The following is an 18,955-nucleotide window of genomic DNA, read 5'->3' on the forward strand; positions in this document are numbered from 1 at the left end:
TTATTTGTTTTTTGGAATCTTAAAAATGAGTAATATTTTACCGTTTTGGTTTATATTGCTAGTTGTATTCGAAATATAATAAATTTAATTCTAAAGTTTGATAATTTTTGGTCGAGCACTGTCAGAAGGAATGGTTTGTTTCGCTTTAGCAGTTAATATGTTAATGAATACACAATGAACATTATAAAGGTATTTTTTCCACTTCTTTTTTCCATGAAGCTGAGTGCATAGTTTACTCTTTTTCAGGTGCGCTGCGACACCCATTAAAACAAGTATAAAATATTACTTTTTATGGGACTTATTTTCAAACTAAAATTTAATTTCACTTACTGTTTTCTACTAACGTGTTATATTTTATTTTAACTTTAAATATCAGTATTGTATTGTTTTACACGCGCGTGCTCATACACTCACAGACATATGCACGCACGCACACACATATAAAACTTCAAAATTTTTGCCATCAAATTTTATAACAAGCATATCAAATTCAACACCATAATGAACTAAATAATGCAGTTAAATTTTACGTTATCGAATACAAATATTTTAGTTAATGTATAATTATATTGAATTATTGCTACAAATGCTACAATTTAACCTTTTCTTTTATATTCATAGTACAATAAAAATTTTATGGGAAATGCAGCAAATCACAGCAACAATGCGGGTCTATCCCCCACCACCTCGACTCCGCGAGTATAGTGTTGTTGCAGGCAGTGAGAGGTGGGGGAGCGAATGAGGCGTCGTCACGTTGAATGAAAACGCGAAAGGTGTGTGCTCATCGGCTGACTCAAATCAGCTCAAAGTGCCAAAGAAAGTTGAATAAAATACGGTACCTTTTACAAAGTCTCCATTTAGTTCACAACATATTCTGATCAAAGCAACGTGTATGGTCTTTATTCTTATCGTTTCATGAAGGTGAGTACCACGCTACAACGCTTCACGCGAGATCCTTTGCAAGAAAAAGACGGCTCGGCAGACATTCCTGCAACAGGGCTGTCATCGCATTTTCCCGCTGATTCAGACACATTAAATGCTATCATTTCTTATTTGGTTCTCCTATGGAATCTGATAATTTGCATATCTGTGTTTAATGTGTTACTATGATAGCAAGGTTACGTAGATGCAGTTGTGTTAGATAATTAGGACAAAAAATTAGGCTATGCACTAGAATCGGTTTTCTATTGTGACTCACTCGCTAGGCGTTACTCTCTTATCGGATTTTGTTTCTTTAATCAGGTATAACGGGATATATTAGATTTTTCTTTTTAAAATAAAAAAGATTTTCTTTTTACACTTAATTAAAAAGTTTTAACTGTATGAATAATTAATGTATTTCTGATCAGTCATATTTTAAATTTTCAATATTTACGTTAAACAGAGTAACAAGTGACGAAAATAAAAATGTCCGATCACTTTGGGACTATTACCTTAAAATGGGATCCCAAAAACTTGGAGATCCGCACCATGTCAGTGGAGAAAACCCTGGAGCCACTTGTGCTGCAAGTGACAACGCTGGTCAATACAAAAGGACCCAGTAAGAAAAAGAAAGGCAAATCAAAGAGAGCTAGTGCTCTTGTTGCAGCTGTAGAGAAAGCCACTGCAAATTTCATCGAGAAAGGAGAACAAATTGCTTATGAGAATCCTGATATCACAGCTGAGATGCTTAGTGCAGTTGATGAAGTGAGAAAGACAGGCTCTGCTATGAGTATTGCAGCTAGGTAAATTTTTTTTTTGAATCATAGTTTATAAAATGTTGCATGCAACAATTTTAATTGGATAATTTTATAGAGAATTCTCAGAGGATCCATGCTCATCTCTTAAAAGAGGAGCAATGGTTCGTGCAGCCCGAAATCTCCTTTCAGCTGTCACTAGACTGCTTATCTTAGCAGACATGGTTGATGTTCATTTGTTGCTGAAATCTTTGCATGTTGTTGAGGATGATTTGAAGAAACTGAAAAATGCTTCCTCACAAGGAGAATTATTGGAAAATATTAAGCAATTTGGTAGAAATGCCTCAGAGCTCATGAATCAGGCAGCTAAACGTCAGCAAGAGTTGAAAGATCCTCAACTACGTGATGACTTAGCAGCTGCACGTGCTGTCCTGAAAAAACATTCAACCATGCTGCTGACTGCTTCTAAAGTCTATGTTCGGCATCCTGAATTGGCTGCTGCCAAAGCTAATCGCGATTATGTATTGAAACAGGTTAGTTTCCTTTTTAATCTTACTTTAATGCCGAGCCTTCATTTAATTATGTATATTCAAGGTTCACGGTTTTTGATGAAATTTGATTAAATAATTGATTAATAAATGAAATAATGCGATTAGTGAATCATTGTAAAAGTGAATCGCACGTATAATACTTAAGTTTTTCGTATCTCTGCATTATGATTACCGACACTTGCCGCCCTCTGCTTTCACTCACTCAACTGTACGTACATGCAAATCACTACATACAGGTCTGTGAAGCGGTGAACACGATAAACGACGTTGCTCAAGGCAAAACACCATCGGAGAGTCAACATCCATACGACGGTCCTGGAGAATTAGCTGCAGCTCTCGACGATTTCGATGCTCGTATGAACATGTCGCCTCTCGCTTACAACGAAGTTCGTACACGACCAAGCCTTGAGGAAAGACTTGAGAGTATTATTAGTGGAGCTGCTCTTATGGCTGATTCATCATGCACTAGGGATGAAAGACGCGAAAGAATTGTTGCCGAATGCAATGCCGTTAGACAAGCTCTTCAGGATCTACTCAGCGAGTACATGAATAATGTAAGTTTTTGTTGTTTGTTTACCTGTTTCTTTTGTATAATAGTAACACCGCAAGAAACGATCGATGCTGTATAATCGGATTATTTCGGCTTACGAATTAACATTTGTTTCTGGTTAGAAAAAAAACTTACTATATTTTTTTTCTACAACACAAAATAAAATTGTATTAGAGAATATTTTCATTGCTTTATATTCTAAATGTAACACTTTTTGAATGGTAACATTCATCACATAAAAATATTCTACAAAAAATAAATACCTCTTTCCATAATTAAAAACTGATAACTTGTAAAATAGTTATCAAAATAACTTTACTGTCAAAACACTTTTAACTATAATTTTTTCAATACTCTCTTTCATTTTCATAATATTCTAGCATACAAAAGACATTAAAATTTAATTGACAAAGAATAGTGCACCTTGTTAGTTTTTTTACCTTACACTGTTTATTGATGTTTTTTTCATCATTTCTTTATGTTCATACGAGAGCAGTTGCAACTCGCTCGTGCTGGTAAAAGGGTAAATATAAAAAGATCACCCTGTATATTGCTCCTTGTAATGCAGATTCAACTTATAACGCTGGTCATCACTTACAAAATCAGCTTGTTGTTTGAACATTCCTATAATAATTATCAACTAATAATGTACTGCCTTTCCATTTACAGCTAATTTTTTTATACCACTGCTTAGACAACTGAAGCGCGTGTATGCTTTAAAACTTTGTAAATAGCCGTCCACGAGACATACACTTAACTTTGTATCTTTGACTTTAAATATAATTGAAAATATTTAAGTCCATAGCTCCCAGCTAGTTTGGAGTTAGTTTACTTTGAAGATTGCAAATGAATTATATATACACCAGTCGATGACTCCTGAGTGTTGAGTGTCTTCCTAACTTAATTAAATTCAAGCTCAACTGACTTTCCTCTCCATATTTGACAGATGGGTGTATCGGAACAATCGGAGGGTCTTGAACGTGCCATTGACCACATGTGCAGAAAGACGCGTGATCTACGTCGTCAACTGCGTAAAGCTGTTGTTGATCATGTATCCGACAGTTTTCTCGAGACCAGTGTACCTTTGTTAGTACTGATCGAAGCTGCTCGTAATGGCAGAGATAAGGAAGTCGAAGAATATGCCCTCGTCTTCACCGAGCATGCCAACAAATTAGTCGAGGTAATTCTGTCTTCTCTATCTTCAAAATAAATCCAATGCTATTTTTTTAATTGATTGTTTTGTATAAAATAGGTTGCTAATCTGGTCTGTAGTATGTCGAATAATGAGGACGGCGTGAAGATGGTGCGTTATGCTGCCGCTCAAATCGAAAACCTTTGCCCGCAAGTGATCAACGCAGCTCGAGTGTTGGCAGCGCGCTCTCGCTCAAAAGTAGCACAAGATAATATGGAGGTATTCCGTCAAGCTTGGGAAAATCAAGTTCGAGTGCTGACCGAAGCCGTGGACGATATTACCACAATCGACGACTTCCTCGCTGTGTCTGAGAATCACATCCTCGAAGATGTTAACAAGTGTGTCCTTGCTCTTCAAGAAGGTGACGCTGATACATTGGATAGAACGGCTGGAGCAATACGAGGTCGATCAGCTAGGGTATGCAACGTCGTTCAGGCAGAAATGGACAATTATGAGCCGTGCATCTACACCAAGAGAGTGCTCGAAGCTGTTAAGGTATTAAGGGAACAAGTTATGCCCAAGTTTGCTCAAAGAGTCGAAGTGGCAGTCGATGCTTTGGGGAGCACTCCACCTAAGGATGTTGATGAAAATGACTTCATTGATGCATCTAGACTTGTGTACGATGGCGTTCGGGAAATTAGACGCGCTGTTCTAATGAACAGGGTATATTTTCATGCTCATGTTTTGTATTAGCTTTATAAGCGTAAAATCTTAATTAATAATGTTGAAATTTATGTTTCAGGCCGACGAAGACTTAGATCCAGAAGATGTGGAATTAGACGAACATTATACTTTAGAAACTCGCAGCAAATCAAGTGCTCAGACTGGTGAACATGGAGTTGACGAGTATCCAGAAATAAGCGGTATAACCACAGCTCGCGAAGCTATGCGTAAAATGACTGAAGAAGACAAGCAGAAAATCTTGCAGCAAGTGGAACATTTCAAGAGCGAGAAGCTTAAGTTCGATCGAGAGGTAGCCAAATGGGACGATGCTGGCAATGACATTATTGTACTTGCCAAGCATATGTGCATGATCATGATGGAAATGACAGACTTCACTCGTGGCCGTGGTCCTTTGAAAACTACCATGGATGTTATCAATGCCGCCAAGAAAATCTCCGAGTATGGAACAAAACTTGACAAACTTACCAGGCAAATAGCCGACCAATGTCCAGAGAGCTCTACCAAGAAGGATCTACTCGCTTATTTGCAGAGAATCGCTCTGTACTGTCATCAGATGAACATCACCAGTAAGGTGAAAGCCGATGTACAGAATATCAGCGGTGAACTGATCGTCTCAGGACTCGATAGCGCTACTTCACTTATTCAAGCTGCGAAGAATCTTATGAATGCTGTGGTGCTCACCGTCAAGGCTTCTTACGTTGCCAGCACTAAATATCCTAGGCAATCCACTGTTACGGTAAGTTCTGGTTACGGTGGTGGTTCTTTTCTTTTTTCCTCTTTATCAAGAGTGAGATTTGTCCTTTACTATACCTAGACGAAGGAATTTTTTATATGATATTAATTAGTGTCTTGTTATCAAAAAGTTTTATAACTTAATTGATCTAAAATAAGTATAAGCTAGTAGTAAACGAAAGCTCGAGAGCTTGATATTGGGCTTACGATGTTTTGTAGGCCATTGGCGACAATAGGCCTCGTGTGAAACAATGGCCTCAAGAGCCGCTCCTGCTCTACCTACCCGTATCATACAATTTATCTATTACTTATTCCGTATCACTGGTTTAATTATGTTAATCTACAGCACAAAAACCGACGATACTTGCTTCCATTTTTATTACTTTAGGACTTGTATCAGTGAATTCGCACACCACCGTGACAACGTCGGCAAAGACATAGTGTCACTGCTTTGCTATTGCACAAGTACATGATTATTTCAAGAGCATTTAGATGCTTTCATTTTAATTGATTTTTACTGTGAAATATTAAGCATCTAAATACTCTTTGGCAAGACTGATTTGTTTCGTCCATTGTAAATAATTGAATTTTTATACATTTGGAATATCAGCTAATAGCTATTTGTTAGAATAAATAAAAGCACTTGGATTTTGTCAAAATTACAGAGAATGATTTAATGTACTGAAATCTCACTTATTAATAATTTAGTTAGATATTTTTATGAGCAAATAATTCTCAAAGTATTATTATTATAAGAAAAATATATCTGTACTTTGGCTAATAAAAGCTTTACTTATTGCTTGCTAACTTGCCTTTGGATCTAATAGCACGTAAGTATTTTTCGACAGAGATTTTTAACGTTGGTGTAGTCTGAGATAAGCTTGCAAAATTGTTTTTATTTATTTGTTTCAGTCAGTAAACATTTTTTTTATGAGAATGACTCCAGAGACATTTTTATCTTACATTGACTCTGAGATATGTCCGATACGTTGAACTAATATTGAAATTGTATTATTTTAAGAATTTATGTTTGAATTGTAAAACTGAGTTGGATTATGACAGTCGAATAAAAATATTCATCTTTTTTTTTTTCGTTACAGTCCCCGATTGTCGTATGGAAGATGAAAGCTCCAGAGAAGAAACCACTTGTGCGCCCCGAGCGACCGGAGGAAGTACGCGCCAAAGTTCGTAAAGGATCGCAAAAGAAAATACAAAATCCCATTCATGCACTATCAGAGTTTCAAAGTCCTACTGAAAGTGTTTAACCTTTAAAAATCATACTTTGATAAATTCCAAAACGGTCGTACCGGGGCAAATTTTCCCTGATGACTGAACAGTTCTCACGCGAATAGTGCGCGCTTTGGACTGCTGAAAAAATTCATGTATCAATTTCAAGTATTTCAGCACCTATCTAAATGATTTTCAATAGCCTCTTTTATCATAGTTATTGTAAAAAAATTACTAAAGAAATTCAAAATTCAAAAATAATAGAAAATCATAAATTTTTTAATTTTCAATATTTTTACGTAAAAATTTAGGTACGTATGTCTGAAATATTAACCTTTGAAGAAAAATATTTTTACGATGTATGTTTTAAAAATACTATTTATTTTGAAGTATAGTTAGATTTTTATAGATAAAATCGTCATGCAAATCGTTTGGAAAACCCGATTCATTAAGTCATTTAGAAAAAATATTTACTTACTCAGTTTCAAAGCTTTTGCGATTAAAATAGGTAAATATTATCGCCACACGAAGTTGAAAGATCACACAGGTGGTCATATGAGCTCACTCTTTCAAGCATCTACTTTAAATGAACAATATGCACCGACTGACGCTATCGAGTTAATAGTAGACAGTTGTTGCGTTAGTGGATATCCTTAATTAAAGATGGTATTACTTTGGCCATTTTCAAATGTTTCAATATCTAAAATCGTATTTTAAAGAAAACTGGGGACAAGTTGCCCCCGTATGACCTTTAACGGTTAAACTTTTGCCAATGGGGAATAATTTTATTTTATATTTAAAAACCATGAATGTAGTAAAGTACTAATAATTGCACAATCCATCGATGTTTCTTCTCAGATTCGTGAGATTTTAATGCTGTACGCTGTCGGTTGTTTTTACAATTATGTACGCTATACACATTTTTATCTTAGATGAGATTAGGACACGAACAAGATACTTTTTACTTATTCATTCATTTTCTGTGTACTTTCACTTGAGAGGTATTTTACTAAAAATATCTCGAAACCTATCTATTTTTTTTCTTTAGTATTTATATGAACTACGATAATTGTAATTTTTATCTAAAGTTTTGTATATCGGAATGACTCGACTTGAAAACGCTTTCTTTGTAATATTTTCATCTTTAGAATGAACACTTCTAAACGATACTGATTACAAGCGTTTTGAAAACGACAATAATCCAAATTCATTGTCTGCTGTTGAATACTGTAGACTCTATATTACAAGATTGAAAGTATTTCGAAAAATAGCTAGTTAGTCGAGTATTCGTTACAAATGAATTTGTATCCATCAATCATTACGAAACTACTGACATTTTTCAAAACTTCCTAAGCCCGCGTCGATATTTTGTCAAGAGATTGATGTGATTATTAAAATATGGCTAACTTCAATTTTGTACGTATATTATTATAAGCCTTTCATATTTTAAAATGACGAAATGTCTACTGCCCTTAGTATAAGAAAGCAAGGTAGAGAATGTAAGGCAGTATTGGATAATTTTTTTCTTTGTACAACAAACTGCCAATCGAGAGAATATTGATCACTGAGCTGATTGTATATACGTGGATACATATTTCACACATAATTGAATGTTCTTTTCGGATATCTTTTGACCTTTTTGTCATGAGATAATGGACAGCAAAATTCATACGAGTATTTATAAGCATCTTACATACTCGCTGCAATATATTTTTTAATTACAGGGTTAATTATCTGAATAAGTAGATGAGAAATATTGTATCAACTTACGAATTATTTCATATTATCGATAATCTCGCACCAAAATAGTTAAAAACGTGAATTACTTTATTTTTATGTAGAATCAGGAAGTATTGAAATAATTAGTTATTTAATTTTTTTTCTCTTGAAGCACATTATATATTTTTTTAAATTATAATTGGCATGTTTGAACGAGAAGATATGTTTTCTGAAGCATTTTTATCGAGATTTATTTATTAATCAAGTCATTGTATTCTTTAGTCTTTTATTTTAGGAAGAAAATTTAAATCTATTAGTTATCATTTCAAGAATTTATCTAGAGTACTCAATCTTTTAATCTTTATTTTTTAGGTTTATTTTTGTAAGTCAACTCACTTTCTGCTGTAGTAAATTATGAATGAATCGAGAATTTTAAATAATAATGTGGTAATCATTTTGTATGGCATATTAGTATAATAAAGTGAATACAAAATATACTTGACGACGCAACCTGTAGAATTTACGGAATTTTATAATTAAATTTTACAATAAAATCATCACAAATATATAGAGGAAATAATAAAAAAAATTTGTAATCAATGTAATTTTCCCTTCCTGTCTCATTGACTGTCGGAAGTAGAGTTATAAAAGTAGATTTCGCATATCACAATGACATGTTATAAGACATGTTATACATCTTTAAAAAATAATTACCGTTTTATTCTTTACTACTTGAAACAGTATTGCTGATGCGCCGTTAGGATAAAATGATTTTGACTGTATTGAAAAAAAAAAATAAATAAACAAATGTGATTAAATGTAAATGGATTTTTCACAATTGCAAAAGGAAAACAAGCAATTAGAAATATACTGGAGTCAAGCATTATGTATTTCAAATTGTGCATCAATTGTGTGTAATTCATTTTTGCAAGAAGCAATCATGTGCAAATTTTTTAATAAAACCAAGAAATATTATTCTTGTAACATTTTATGTGAGATGGAATTATTTTGCGTATGGAAGAGGAGATTACTTGTTTAAGTATATATTATACTTGTTCTGAATATATTTTGCAGTTTCAATAATAAACTCATCTATCACGAATAGATGCCAGAAACAGTGTATAATTCCCAACGGGAAATTTGAAAAAAAAGTATTACAGATGACAATGCAAGGTTTTAAATGTGTTATATGTATAATCTGCTGTAAACTGCATGCATACACATTGAGAAACGATCAATAAAATTTTACAGAAAAAATATAAAGAGGATAGTCTTTTGATACTCATCCCCTTATTGATTTGTTTTTTTGTTTTTTAATTTTCTTGTAATAGATATTAGATGCCGTGAATGAAATAAAGAAAAAATAATTACTTATAGATTCATTCGTACATCAAAACATGAAACCTTTCGGGTTACACAACTGAAAAGGAATTAATTATCGTATTTCGATACTCGTATGTACTTATCGCTGAAAAACATCCCTAAATAGAAGTGAATAAATTCTTGTAAGTAAAAGTTAGGCATAAAATACGCTATTCAACAAGAAATTTATAAATTAAATTACTTTTAGCTTGGCATCTTCTAATCAATTTCTTAACCCACGCCGAATTTAAATAAAAACGAGGGGCGCGTAAGCGAAAATGTAGCGCATATAGCTATATACAGTACAAGCATATGATGTATGGATGTATGTATGTATGTACGTATATGTACCATCTGCATTTTGAAACTGCTAAACTATGATGGGTCTCGACGGGGTGGCGGCGTAGCGCAGTAGCGCCGTCAGAAAAGAGAGACAGATAGTGTCCCATACCAGGCTGTTCTAACCTCAAACGTTGCATTTCCTCTGGTCGCTACTCCACAACAAGGCATCGTATACCACCGTATTTGTCTCTCTCATTCTGAGGAAGATTATCGACGACGATATTCCAATGTGGTAGATGAACTACAGCATCCTTTGCTTCTTGGTTCGTTGACATTTCACTTCTCGTTCCTTTTTTGCTATCGCCAGTCTTTTCTCCTCTGTGTATGTATCGCGGAGTCGCTACGCCGTCGGGCTTCCATTTATACTTCTATTTTGTTCGTTCCTACTTTTGTTTTGTGTCAAAGTTTTTCACAAAATATGAATCACCCTTTGTTTACCAAACATTTGCTAACACGTATTGTGAGAAATGTTTATCGTGTTCAATATTGTACTTATTCTTTTTCAAGAAATCGTTATTTTTTGAAGTATTGTTGTTACTTATCTTCAATTTTTTATACTTTATTATCGCAATATCGCAAAGATTTTGAGTGTGACACATATTTTTTCAATTTTTAATAAGTTTTTAGATGTCCTGAAAACAATTTAGTCTTCTGATTTTGAAGTAAAAAAATATACAGTTAATTGTTAAGATTTTCCAAATTTAATTATGTTTTAAAGAAGTTTAAAACATATTGAAACTATTTCAAACACAAGTTCACTGTTTTACTTGAAAACATACTGTAGGACAACTTATTTGATAACATAATAATTACCACTTTATTATAGATACAGAAATTTTAGATGATACATAAATAATTGCAAGACTAGCAACAAAGGCTTACATTATTTCAGGGACAATTGTGATTAGAATATTTTGGATCTGATGAATAATTACCTCCAATGGCTAGATGAAACTTTTTCATTAAAATCATGAGTTCAATTAAATGCATTGAACATTGGGTATACAAAATACTTATTTTTCAATCAAATAATTCTATACAACAGGTATAATTTTTCTGGTTAATTTTATATTTTTCTTTAAAATAGTTGTCTTGTCTAGTTGGACATTTAATCTATACTTGATGAGTATCTCAAGGCCATGCTAAAAGGGGTACAGCTGAACTGAGGCCGAAAAAACAATGGATCCCCTGCAAGAAGTACGTCAGCTGGAATTGCTGTGCAAGCAGCTTTATGAGTCTCAGGATTCGGCACATCGTGCAGAAGCAGAAAAAGCACTGGTCATTTTTCAGAATGCCCCAGATACACTTACCAAGTGCCAGATGCTACTAGATCGTGGAGATTCAGCTTATGCACAGTTATTGGCTGCGACTACTCTTACTAAATTAGTTTCTCGATCTGCTCAGGGATTGAGTTTACAGCAAAGACTTGATATAAGTTAGCATCTTCTATTTTTTATGATAATGTGTTAATCAGTTGTACATGTATTTATAATCTATGTCATTGTAGGAAATTATGTTCTAAATTATTTAGCAACACAACCGAAACTGCCCAACTTTGTTATCCAAGCATTGGTTACACTATTTTCTCGTATATCAAAACTTGGGTGGTTTGATTCAGACAAGGATGAGTTTGTTTTTAGGAATGTAGTCAGTGATGTTTCCAAGTTTCTGCAGGTTTGTAAAAAATCTAAATTTAGATAGATGATAGTGTAAATTAAATATTTCATCAAATTCTTTTTCAGGGATCAGTCGAGCATTGCATGATAGGAGTGCAATTACTTTCCCAGTTAACTTGTGAGATGAACCAAATATCAGAAGCTGATGCCAACAGATCTCTAACGAAACACCGGAAAATAGCCAGTAGTTTCAGAGACACGCAACTGTTTGAAATATTCAGATTATCGTGTTCATTATTGGGTACTGCGCGTGAAAATTGTAAAAATTTAAATTTCAATGACGAAGCTCAGGTATATTTTTTTACTGATAAAGAGTCTTTTTGATTAAAATAATTGAAATAAACATTTTTTTTCGTTATAGCATGGATTAATGACTCAACTCTTACGACTAGCACAAAATTGTTTGACATTTGATTTTATTGGTACCTCAACTGATGAGAGTTCGGATGACTTATGCACCGTACAAATTCCGACGAGTTGGCGACCTGCATTTCTCGATTTTTCCACTCTGAAATTATTTTTTGACCTCTACCATAGTCTCCCGAATTCACTATCTTCACTTGCACTTTCCTGTTTGGTTCAAATTGCCTCCGTAAGACGCAGTTTGTTTTCAAATACTGAAAGGGCCAAGTTCCTAACTCATCTAGTTAATGGCGTTAAGCATACACTGCAGAATCCGCAAGGGCTAAGTGATCCTGGAAATTATCACGAGTTCTGTAGATTACTTGCTCGTTTGAAGAGCAACTATCAACTCGGTAAGATATTTTATAATTCATATTTTGTAGAAAAATAACAATTCTCTTCGAAGCTAATATTTTTTTCGAAACTAGGTGAATTGGTGATGGTTGAAAATTACCCAGAGGCCATTCAGCTTATTGCGAAGTTTACAGTGCAAAGCTTACAGATGTGGCAGTTCGCGCCTAACAGCGTGCACTATTTGCTAAGCCTATGGCAGCGAATGGTCGCCTCTGTGCCTTATGTCAAAGCAACTGAACCTCACCTTCTTGAGACATACACTCCAGAAGTTTCCAATGCCTACATCACTTCGAGATTGGAATCTGTTGCAGTAGTAGTGAGAGAAGGTTTGGAGGATCCTTTGGATGATTTGGGAATGGTCCAGCAACAGTTGGAACAACTTTCTGTTATTGGTAGATGCGAGTATCAGAAAACTTGTACCCTCCTTGTTCAACTGTTCGATCAAGCTGCGAGAACTTATCAAGAGTTACTTGCACAGTCTGGTACACCAACCCAGCAGATGGACATTCTCGTTCAGGAAGGGCGGCTCACTTGGCTTGTTTACATCATTGGTAAATTATTCATAAGCAATGTACTACGATATTTCTGTGGAAACGTGCTTCGAATTCTATTTTTTTTGTATTGTAGGAAGTGCTATAGGTGGCCGAGTATCCTTTAACAGTAACGAAGAACATGACGCAATGGATGGTGAACTGGTCTGTCGAGTTCTTCAACTGATGAACTTGACTGACTCAAGATTAGCACAGGGTGGTTGTGAGAAGCTCGAGTTGGCCATGTTGAGCTTTTTTGAACAGTTTCGCAAAATTTATGTGGGCGATCAAGTACAAAAAAATTCCAAAGTGTATAGGCGATTGTCTGACGTTTTGGGTTTGAGTGATGAAGCTATGGTTCTTAGTGTGTTTATTAGAAAGATGTAAGTATTGTTGATATGATTGTATTTTAAATAAAAATACTAAATGCCGTTGCTTTTCTTTGTAGAATAACAAATTTGAAGTATTGGGGAAGAAGTGAACAAATTATTTCAAAGACTTTGCAGTTATTAAGTGATTTATCTGTTGGTTACACTTGCGTTCGTAAACTTGTTAAATTGGAAGAAGTTCAGTTCATGTTAAATAATCATACGGTACGTCGAAATAATTAATATAGTTCGATGAAGGTAATTTTTATTTTATTTTATTTATTTATTTATTAAATGCCTTTTCTGTTTCAGAGTGAACATTTTCCATTTTTGGGTAACAGTGCGGCTGTGACAGAAATGCGTTGTAGATCAATGTTCTATACATCACTGGGTAGATTGCTTATGGTGGATTTGGGCGAAGATGAAGAAAGGTTTCATACATTCATGCTCCCTTTGACAGGTTGGTATAATATAGAGATAGGTATAAGAATTAATAGAGATTTCTAATTATCAAAATATTTATAGCTGCTTTTGAGAGTTTGGGTCAGTTAATGGGAGCAGCTGACACGCCACTATTCGCTGCTGAGGAAGCAAAGAAAGCATTAATTGGTTTAGCAAGGGACCTTAGAGGATTGGCATACGCTTTCAATACTAAAACTTCTTATATGATGTTATTTGATTGGATATATCCAAATTACACTCCGATCTTATTACACGCGATCGAGCTTTGGTATCACGAGCCACAAGTGACAACACCAGTGTTGAAATTATTCGCGGAATTAGTACAGAACCGCAGTCAACGTTTACAGTTTGACGTGTCGTCTCCAAGTGGAATTTTACTTTTTCGCGAGGCGAGCAAAGTGATATGCAGCTATGGCAATCGCATACTCAACATCGAGGTGTCCAAAGATCAAATTTATCCACTGAAGCTTAAAGGTATCAGTATATGTTTCAGTATGCTGAAAGCTGCATTGTGTGGCAGCTACGTCAACTTCGGTGTGTTTAGGCTCTACGGTGATGAGGCACTCGACAACGCTCTGAACACTTTTGTAAAATTGCTGCTCAGCATATCGCAAAGTGATCTCTTGGTGAGCTCTTCGGACTTTTATAAAAGGATTCTGAGTATTGGTAGTTAAATCACGTAGTCTTTTTTTTAATGTAATTTTCATGAACATAGGATTATCCAAAACTGTCCGTAACATATTACGCTCTGTTGGAGTGTCTGGCGCAGGACCACATGGCCTTCCTCTCGACCCTTGAGCCTAGGGTATTTTTGTACATTTTGTCGAGCATCAGCGAGGGCCTCACAGCACTAGGTGCGCTTAAAGACTCCTACACAGGTCTGTGCGGCTGTGATTGCGAATGTATCCTCGTCACTATTGCACAAATTGATAGTCGTCGATATAAATTTTTACATTGGAACTTCCTTGTCCTTTAGCGCTTGTTTTTTGTTACATACCTCCTTAGTATTTATCTTTATTTCAATCGCCAGTTTTTGGAAATTTTTTTCATATACTTAACTTTCACCATTTGAATTTTTATAAAAATTTTATCGAAGTAGAAGAAAGTGACACTTCAGATCAATGCAATGCTAGAATGATTGGGTTATCTTAATCAAAGAGTGCCATTATCTTCTGCTAAAAATTCTATCTTTTGAATTCACCATAATGGGAGAGACATCAAATTACCGAAATTCGTTTTATTCTTTTTCGTTGTTTACCAATTGTTAGAAAGTTATGCACGAGGAGGACTGAAGCCCAAGATTACCAGACCGTCTGCATCAGATCTAAGCACCCATACTCAGCCGCACAGCTGGCCTATTTACTAATTTCATTTTTATTTGTTCTAATATTTTATTGTTTGCATGGCTTTTATTGATTTTCTGTACTTGTCTTGCGATTGTTCGTATGTGCCTGCAAGTAATTAGAACAATACTCATTCGTTAATACCCCATTCAGCAGCATTTATATATTTCTATCTATTTCTTCATTTGCAGATACGATGATTTGTAATGGCTGTTGCGTAACTCTAGATCATATTGTAACTTACTTATTTAAGCAACTGTATCAGAAAGGTAATATATTTTTTTCTCAAATTCATATTTATAAAAATAAAATTAAAGAATACATTTTCTACTTTTTATTTTCTATCGAAGCTGGCATGTATCCCGGTAAAAAGAATTCCGTTGTGCAAAGTGGCGGAGATTTGTTTTTACAAGTTCTCAAACAGCATCCCGAAATACTGCAGCAGATATTAAGTACTGTTTTAAATGTGATAATGTTCGAGGATTGCAGAAACCAGTGGAGCATGTCGAGGCCACTTTTGGGCCTTATACTTTTGAATGAAGAGGTTGGCGCGCTTTTTTAAAAAAATTATATTAACATTCATCGGATAATTTTTTGATGACTGTTTATTTATTGTAGTATTTTAATCAATTGAGAGAAAATATTATTAGAAGTCAATCAGTAGATAAACAAGCTTCAATGGCGCAGTGGTTCGAAAATCTCATGGACGGTATTGAAAGGAATTTACTTACAAAAAATAGAGACAGGTAATAATTTTCAAACTAGTTGTATTTTCAATTTAAAATAGTATTTTTTCTGAATTTATTTTGTAATATTTAAAATATTTTACAGATTTACGCAAAATCTGTCAATGTTTCGGAGAGATATAAACGATTCGTTAAAAGGGCCCAGCATGAACTCGACCAATTCGGGCAGTGACATGATGACATCGTAGTGACATTGCTGGTTTTTCCTACCAGATGCCGATGTCAAAACTTTTAGGCTCCTTGCCTACCAAAATGCTTGAATGTATGAGAGGGAGAGAGAGGATTGGAGAGGGAGAGTAGGAAAGAAATGTAAACAAGAGTGAGAATGCCATTATTGAAACACATGAACAAACAAACAAAGCCCGACTATGGTTATTATAGATACAAAAAATAACAAATTATGATTGAAATAAGTATAAAGATTTTAAATGAAGACTGCCGCTCGACTTCCGATTCATCACATAGCACTGTCCTTGTACACTCCTCTGTTCGATAAGAACTTCGGAAAAATTGATTTTCCTTTAAATTTCGTCAGGGTTATTGATTTCTATCTGGGAAACATCGTGAATAAATGAAGTTTAAAACATCACCTACGTTAATTGATCATTCTTCAGTGAAGTTTCTCAACTAGATAATCAAGAGTTAAATAAAAGAAGTAATAAATATTGCAATTTCATGTCAACAAATACAACAATCACTTTAATGAAAGAAACTATTTTTTGAAAATAATAGAGAAATAAAAAAGCAATAGAACTTCTTTAGACTAGTTTAAACAAGATTATTAACTATCATCTTTTTAATACCGTCAAGAGAGTGACTTTCCTAATTAAAATGTTATCGTTCAATTAGTCGTATTATAAAATACGTAAAACTGGAGCTTTGAAATCTTTTGACCATAGTTTACTGTTCAGTCAAATTAATGTGGCCAATATAAATTGTACATTAAAAAAAATTTTCGAAGTGTGAATCGGGTAAAAATTGTGAGCAATGTTAATTCATAAAATCTGAATGATGCTTTTCTATAATACATGACTTCGTTCGACTATAGTTTTTCTCGTAAAATGTTTGTTCAACGTTGCAATAAGCTATATGAATTTAGCATATGCATTTTTCCACTGTGACAAATAGAATGATAAATTCACTACTTTGTATTGACTGGTAACATGTCTCAATTCTTAAAATTTTAATTTTTATTTACATTCGATAAAACTGTGAATTTAAGATCAGAAAAAAGTTTTTCGTAACCGAAAAGAATATGATGTTAAAATTATAAGTTCACATGGATAAATCATCATGTTCTACTAATGTTGTTTTAATTATTTCATTTGTGCATATGAATCAATGGGAAAAAAATAAAATCAAGTGACAAAACTTGCGCGCTGTTTTTCGACCTTTATATTTTTGTATCATAATGCGTACGTTATGTGTACTTGTGATTTGTGTTTGAATATCGCGAAGTGCCGTCAAACTTGCCTTTTTTCATGATCGCTTAGAAGCAACAATACCGAGAGTGCGTGGATTTCTTTTGATTGGCAGAACTATTTGAAAGCTGTATACCATATCTTCGTAAAAAATATACTGGCACAAGTGGATATTTTTTATGTGCAGTTGTATGAAGAATATAATTATTTTTCCTAGTGATTGACAATATTTGATTCATTTGCTTTTGAATGAATATTGAATTTTGTTATGTCAGTATATACGTCTTCTATAATTAATTTGATAATTATCTTTTACATTGCAAATATTTTCAGAGTTACAATCAGTCGCCAATACTGACGTAGCAAGCTTTGTTTGGATCATGAATTTAATTTAATTTTGAGTAAAAAATAAGTACAACAAAAAAAACGGCATATTTACATATATTGTATTATTTCTAAATTGGATTAAAATATTTTAAGATTGAATTAAAAACGTTTTAATTAACAATATATAGAACCATATTTGCCGTCTTTTGCAGTGTAGCTTTTATTTTCCAACTTATAATTGATTTACTCATTCATGCATACTTTGCATGTATATTCATTTTTTTATACAGAATTTGATTTCAACTGTTATTTTTATATTCAAGCTTTAAATGACTTCTATTCATTTCTGTATAATCTAATATTTTTGGTACAAGTTTAAAATCCATTTAATTTAAATCTTGAGTTATCAATAGTATATAAACTCCATGGGTTACAAATAGTAATTTATCAATCAAGTTTGAAAAGTCCGAACAATTTTGTGTATTTCACTTACGGAAACTGCGTGTAAAAATGATTTGAAATAACTTAAAAGTCGAATAAATTTATAGTATAAATTAAATTTATACAAACGCCGGTAAAATAGAAAACTTGACTACTGAAAGGGACAAATTGAATAATTAATAATATGCGTGTGTATGCAAAACTTTGATTCGTTGCAACAAACGTATAAGTATGCTTGCTTAATATCACACAAGAATGAATAAAAAAATAAAATTAAAAAAAGGTTGCTACAATGAGTGGAAGAAGTATAATACCAAGATGAAACAGTGCATTTGAAGTATGAAAAACATAGTAACGAAACAACTGCGTGAATGCTTTTCTTTCAAAATCATGTTGTGTCAAAAGCAAAAAAAATGTCCTGGGTATTTCTTGTCACGCTGCAAATTGTACTGTACTAGAAATATTTATATTTGAAACAAAATAATAAAGAAATCAGCAGCAAAGTGAACGACAAGTGGAGTTTATTAATTTAACAAAGTGATATAGAAAATATTGCAAATGAGTCTTAATGGAAAGTTATTTCACAAATAAATGAGTACTACAAAAAAGTATACGTCTGTTGAATTTTTTTCATAACCGGCCTCGTTTTTCGACACTTCAATGTCACACTCTAAAATGCCGCGTTAATTAAAACAAAACGTCTATTTGATCGCAATAAATCGCCGCGTAGATGATCAAGAACTAAAAAGCAAAAAGTATACAAGTGGGCCTGTAACTCAACGGTAGAGTGTCTGCTTCGTGTGCTGAAAGTCCTGGGTTCAAATCCCAGCTTCTACAATTTACTTTATTT

The 18,955-nt window shown here is 33.7% G+C and overlaps 2 protein-coding genes across 6 annotated transcripts; both read left to right on the top strand.

The window, feature by feature from the left end:
• The first annotated feature begins 745 nt into the window (after nt 1-745).
• Nucleotides 746-9,572, top strand: LOC131669579 (catenin alpha). Of its 2 annotated transcripts, none has more exons than XM_058944555.1 (8): nt 746-921; nt 1,385-1,724; nt 1,795-2,209; nt 2,464-2,781; nt 3,724-3,957; nt 4,030-4,632; nt 4,712-5,389; nt 6,486-9,572. In XM_058944555.1, the coding sequence occupies exons 2-8, from the start codon at nt 1,408-1,410 to the stop codon at nt 6,648-6,650; spliced, it is 2,730 nt and encodes a 909-aa protein (XP_058800538.1). In that variant the 5' UTR covers nt 746-921; nt 1,385-1,407; the 3' UTR covers nt 6,651-9,572. The 2 variants fall into 2 exon arrangements, with proteins under 2 accessions (XP_058800538.1, XP_058800539.1); XM_058944556.1 differs by lacking the exon at nt 6,486-9,572 and adding an exon at nt 5,605-6,108.
• A 589-nt stretch (nt 9,573-10,161) lies between these two features.
• Nucleotides 10,162-18,680, top strand: LOC131669577 (exportin-7). 4 transcript variants are annotated; one of them, XM_058944553.1, is made up of 16 exons: nt 10,162-10,298; nt 10,928-11,035; nt 11,123-11,470; nt 11,543-11,709; nt 11,778-12,002; nt 12,073-12,466; nt 12,542-13,018; nt 13,095-13,380; nt 13,446-13,590; nt 13,678-13,825; nt 13,891-14,453; nt 14,543-14,705; nt 15,362-15,439; nt 15,521-15,714; nt 15,789-15,916; nt 16,002-18,680. In XM_058944553.1, the coding sequence occupies exons 3-16, from the start codon at nt 11,215-11,217 to the stop codon at nt 16,102-16,104; spliced, it is 3,327 nt and encodes a 1,108-aa protein (XP_058800536.1). In that variant the 5' UTR covers nt 10,162-10,298; nt 10,928-11,035; nt 11,123-11,214; the 3' UTR covers nt 16,105-18,680. The 4 variants fall into 4 exon arrangements, 3 of the variants coding, with proteins under 3 accessions (XP_058800536.1, XP_058800535.1, XP_058800537.1); XM_058944552.1 differs by having other exon boundaries at nt 10,166-10,298; nt 10,862-11,035; XM_058944554.1 differs by having other exon boundaries at nt 10,166-10,298; nt 10,862-11,035; nt 14,543-14,681.
• Nucleotides 18,681-18,955: the final 275 nt, after the last annotated feature.

This window comes from Phymastichus coffea, unplaced genomic scaffold (assembly GCF_024137745.1).
Source record: "Phymastichus coffea isolate CEN01 unplaced genomic scaffold, Cenicafe_Pcof_1.1 PCOF00094, whole genome shotgun sequence".
NCBI classification, from domain to species: Eukaryota; Metazoa; Arthropoda; class Insecta; order Hymenoptera; family Eulophidae; genus Phymastichus; species Phymastichus coffea.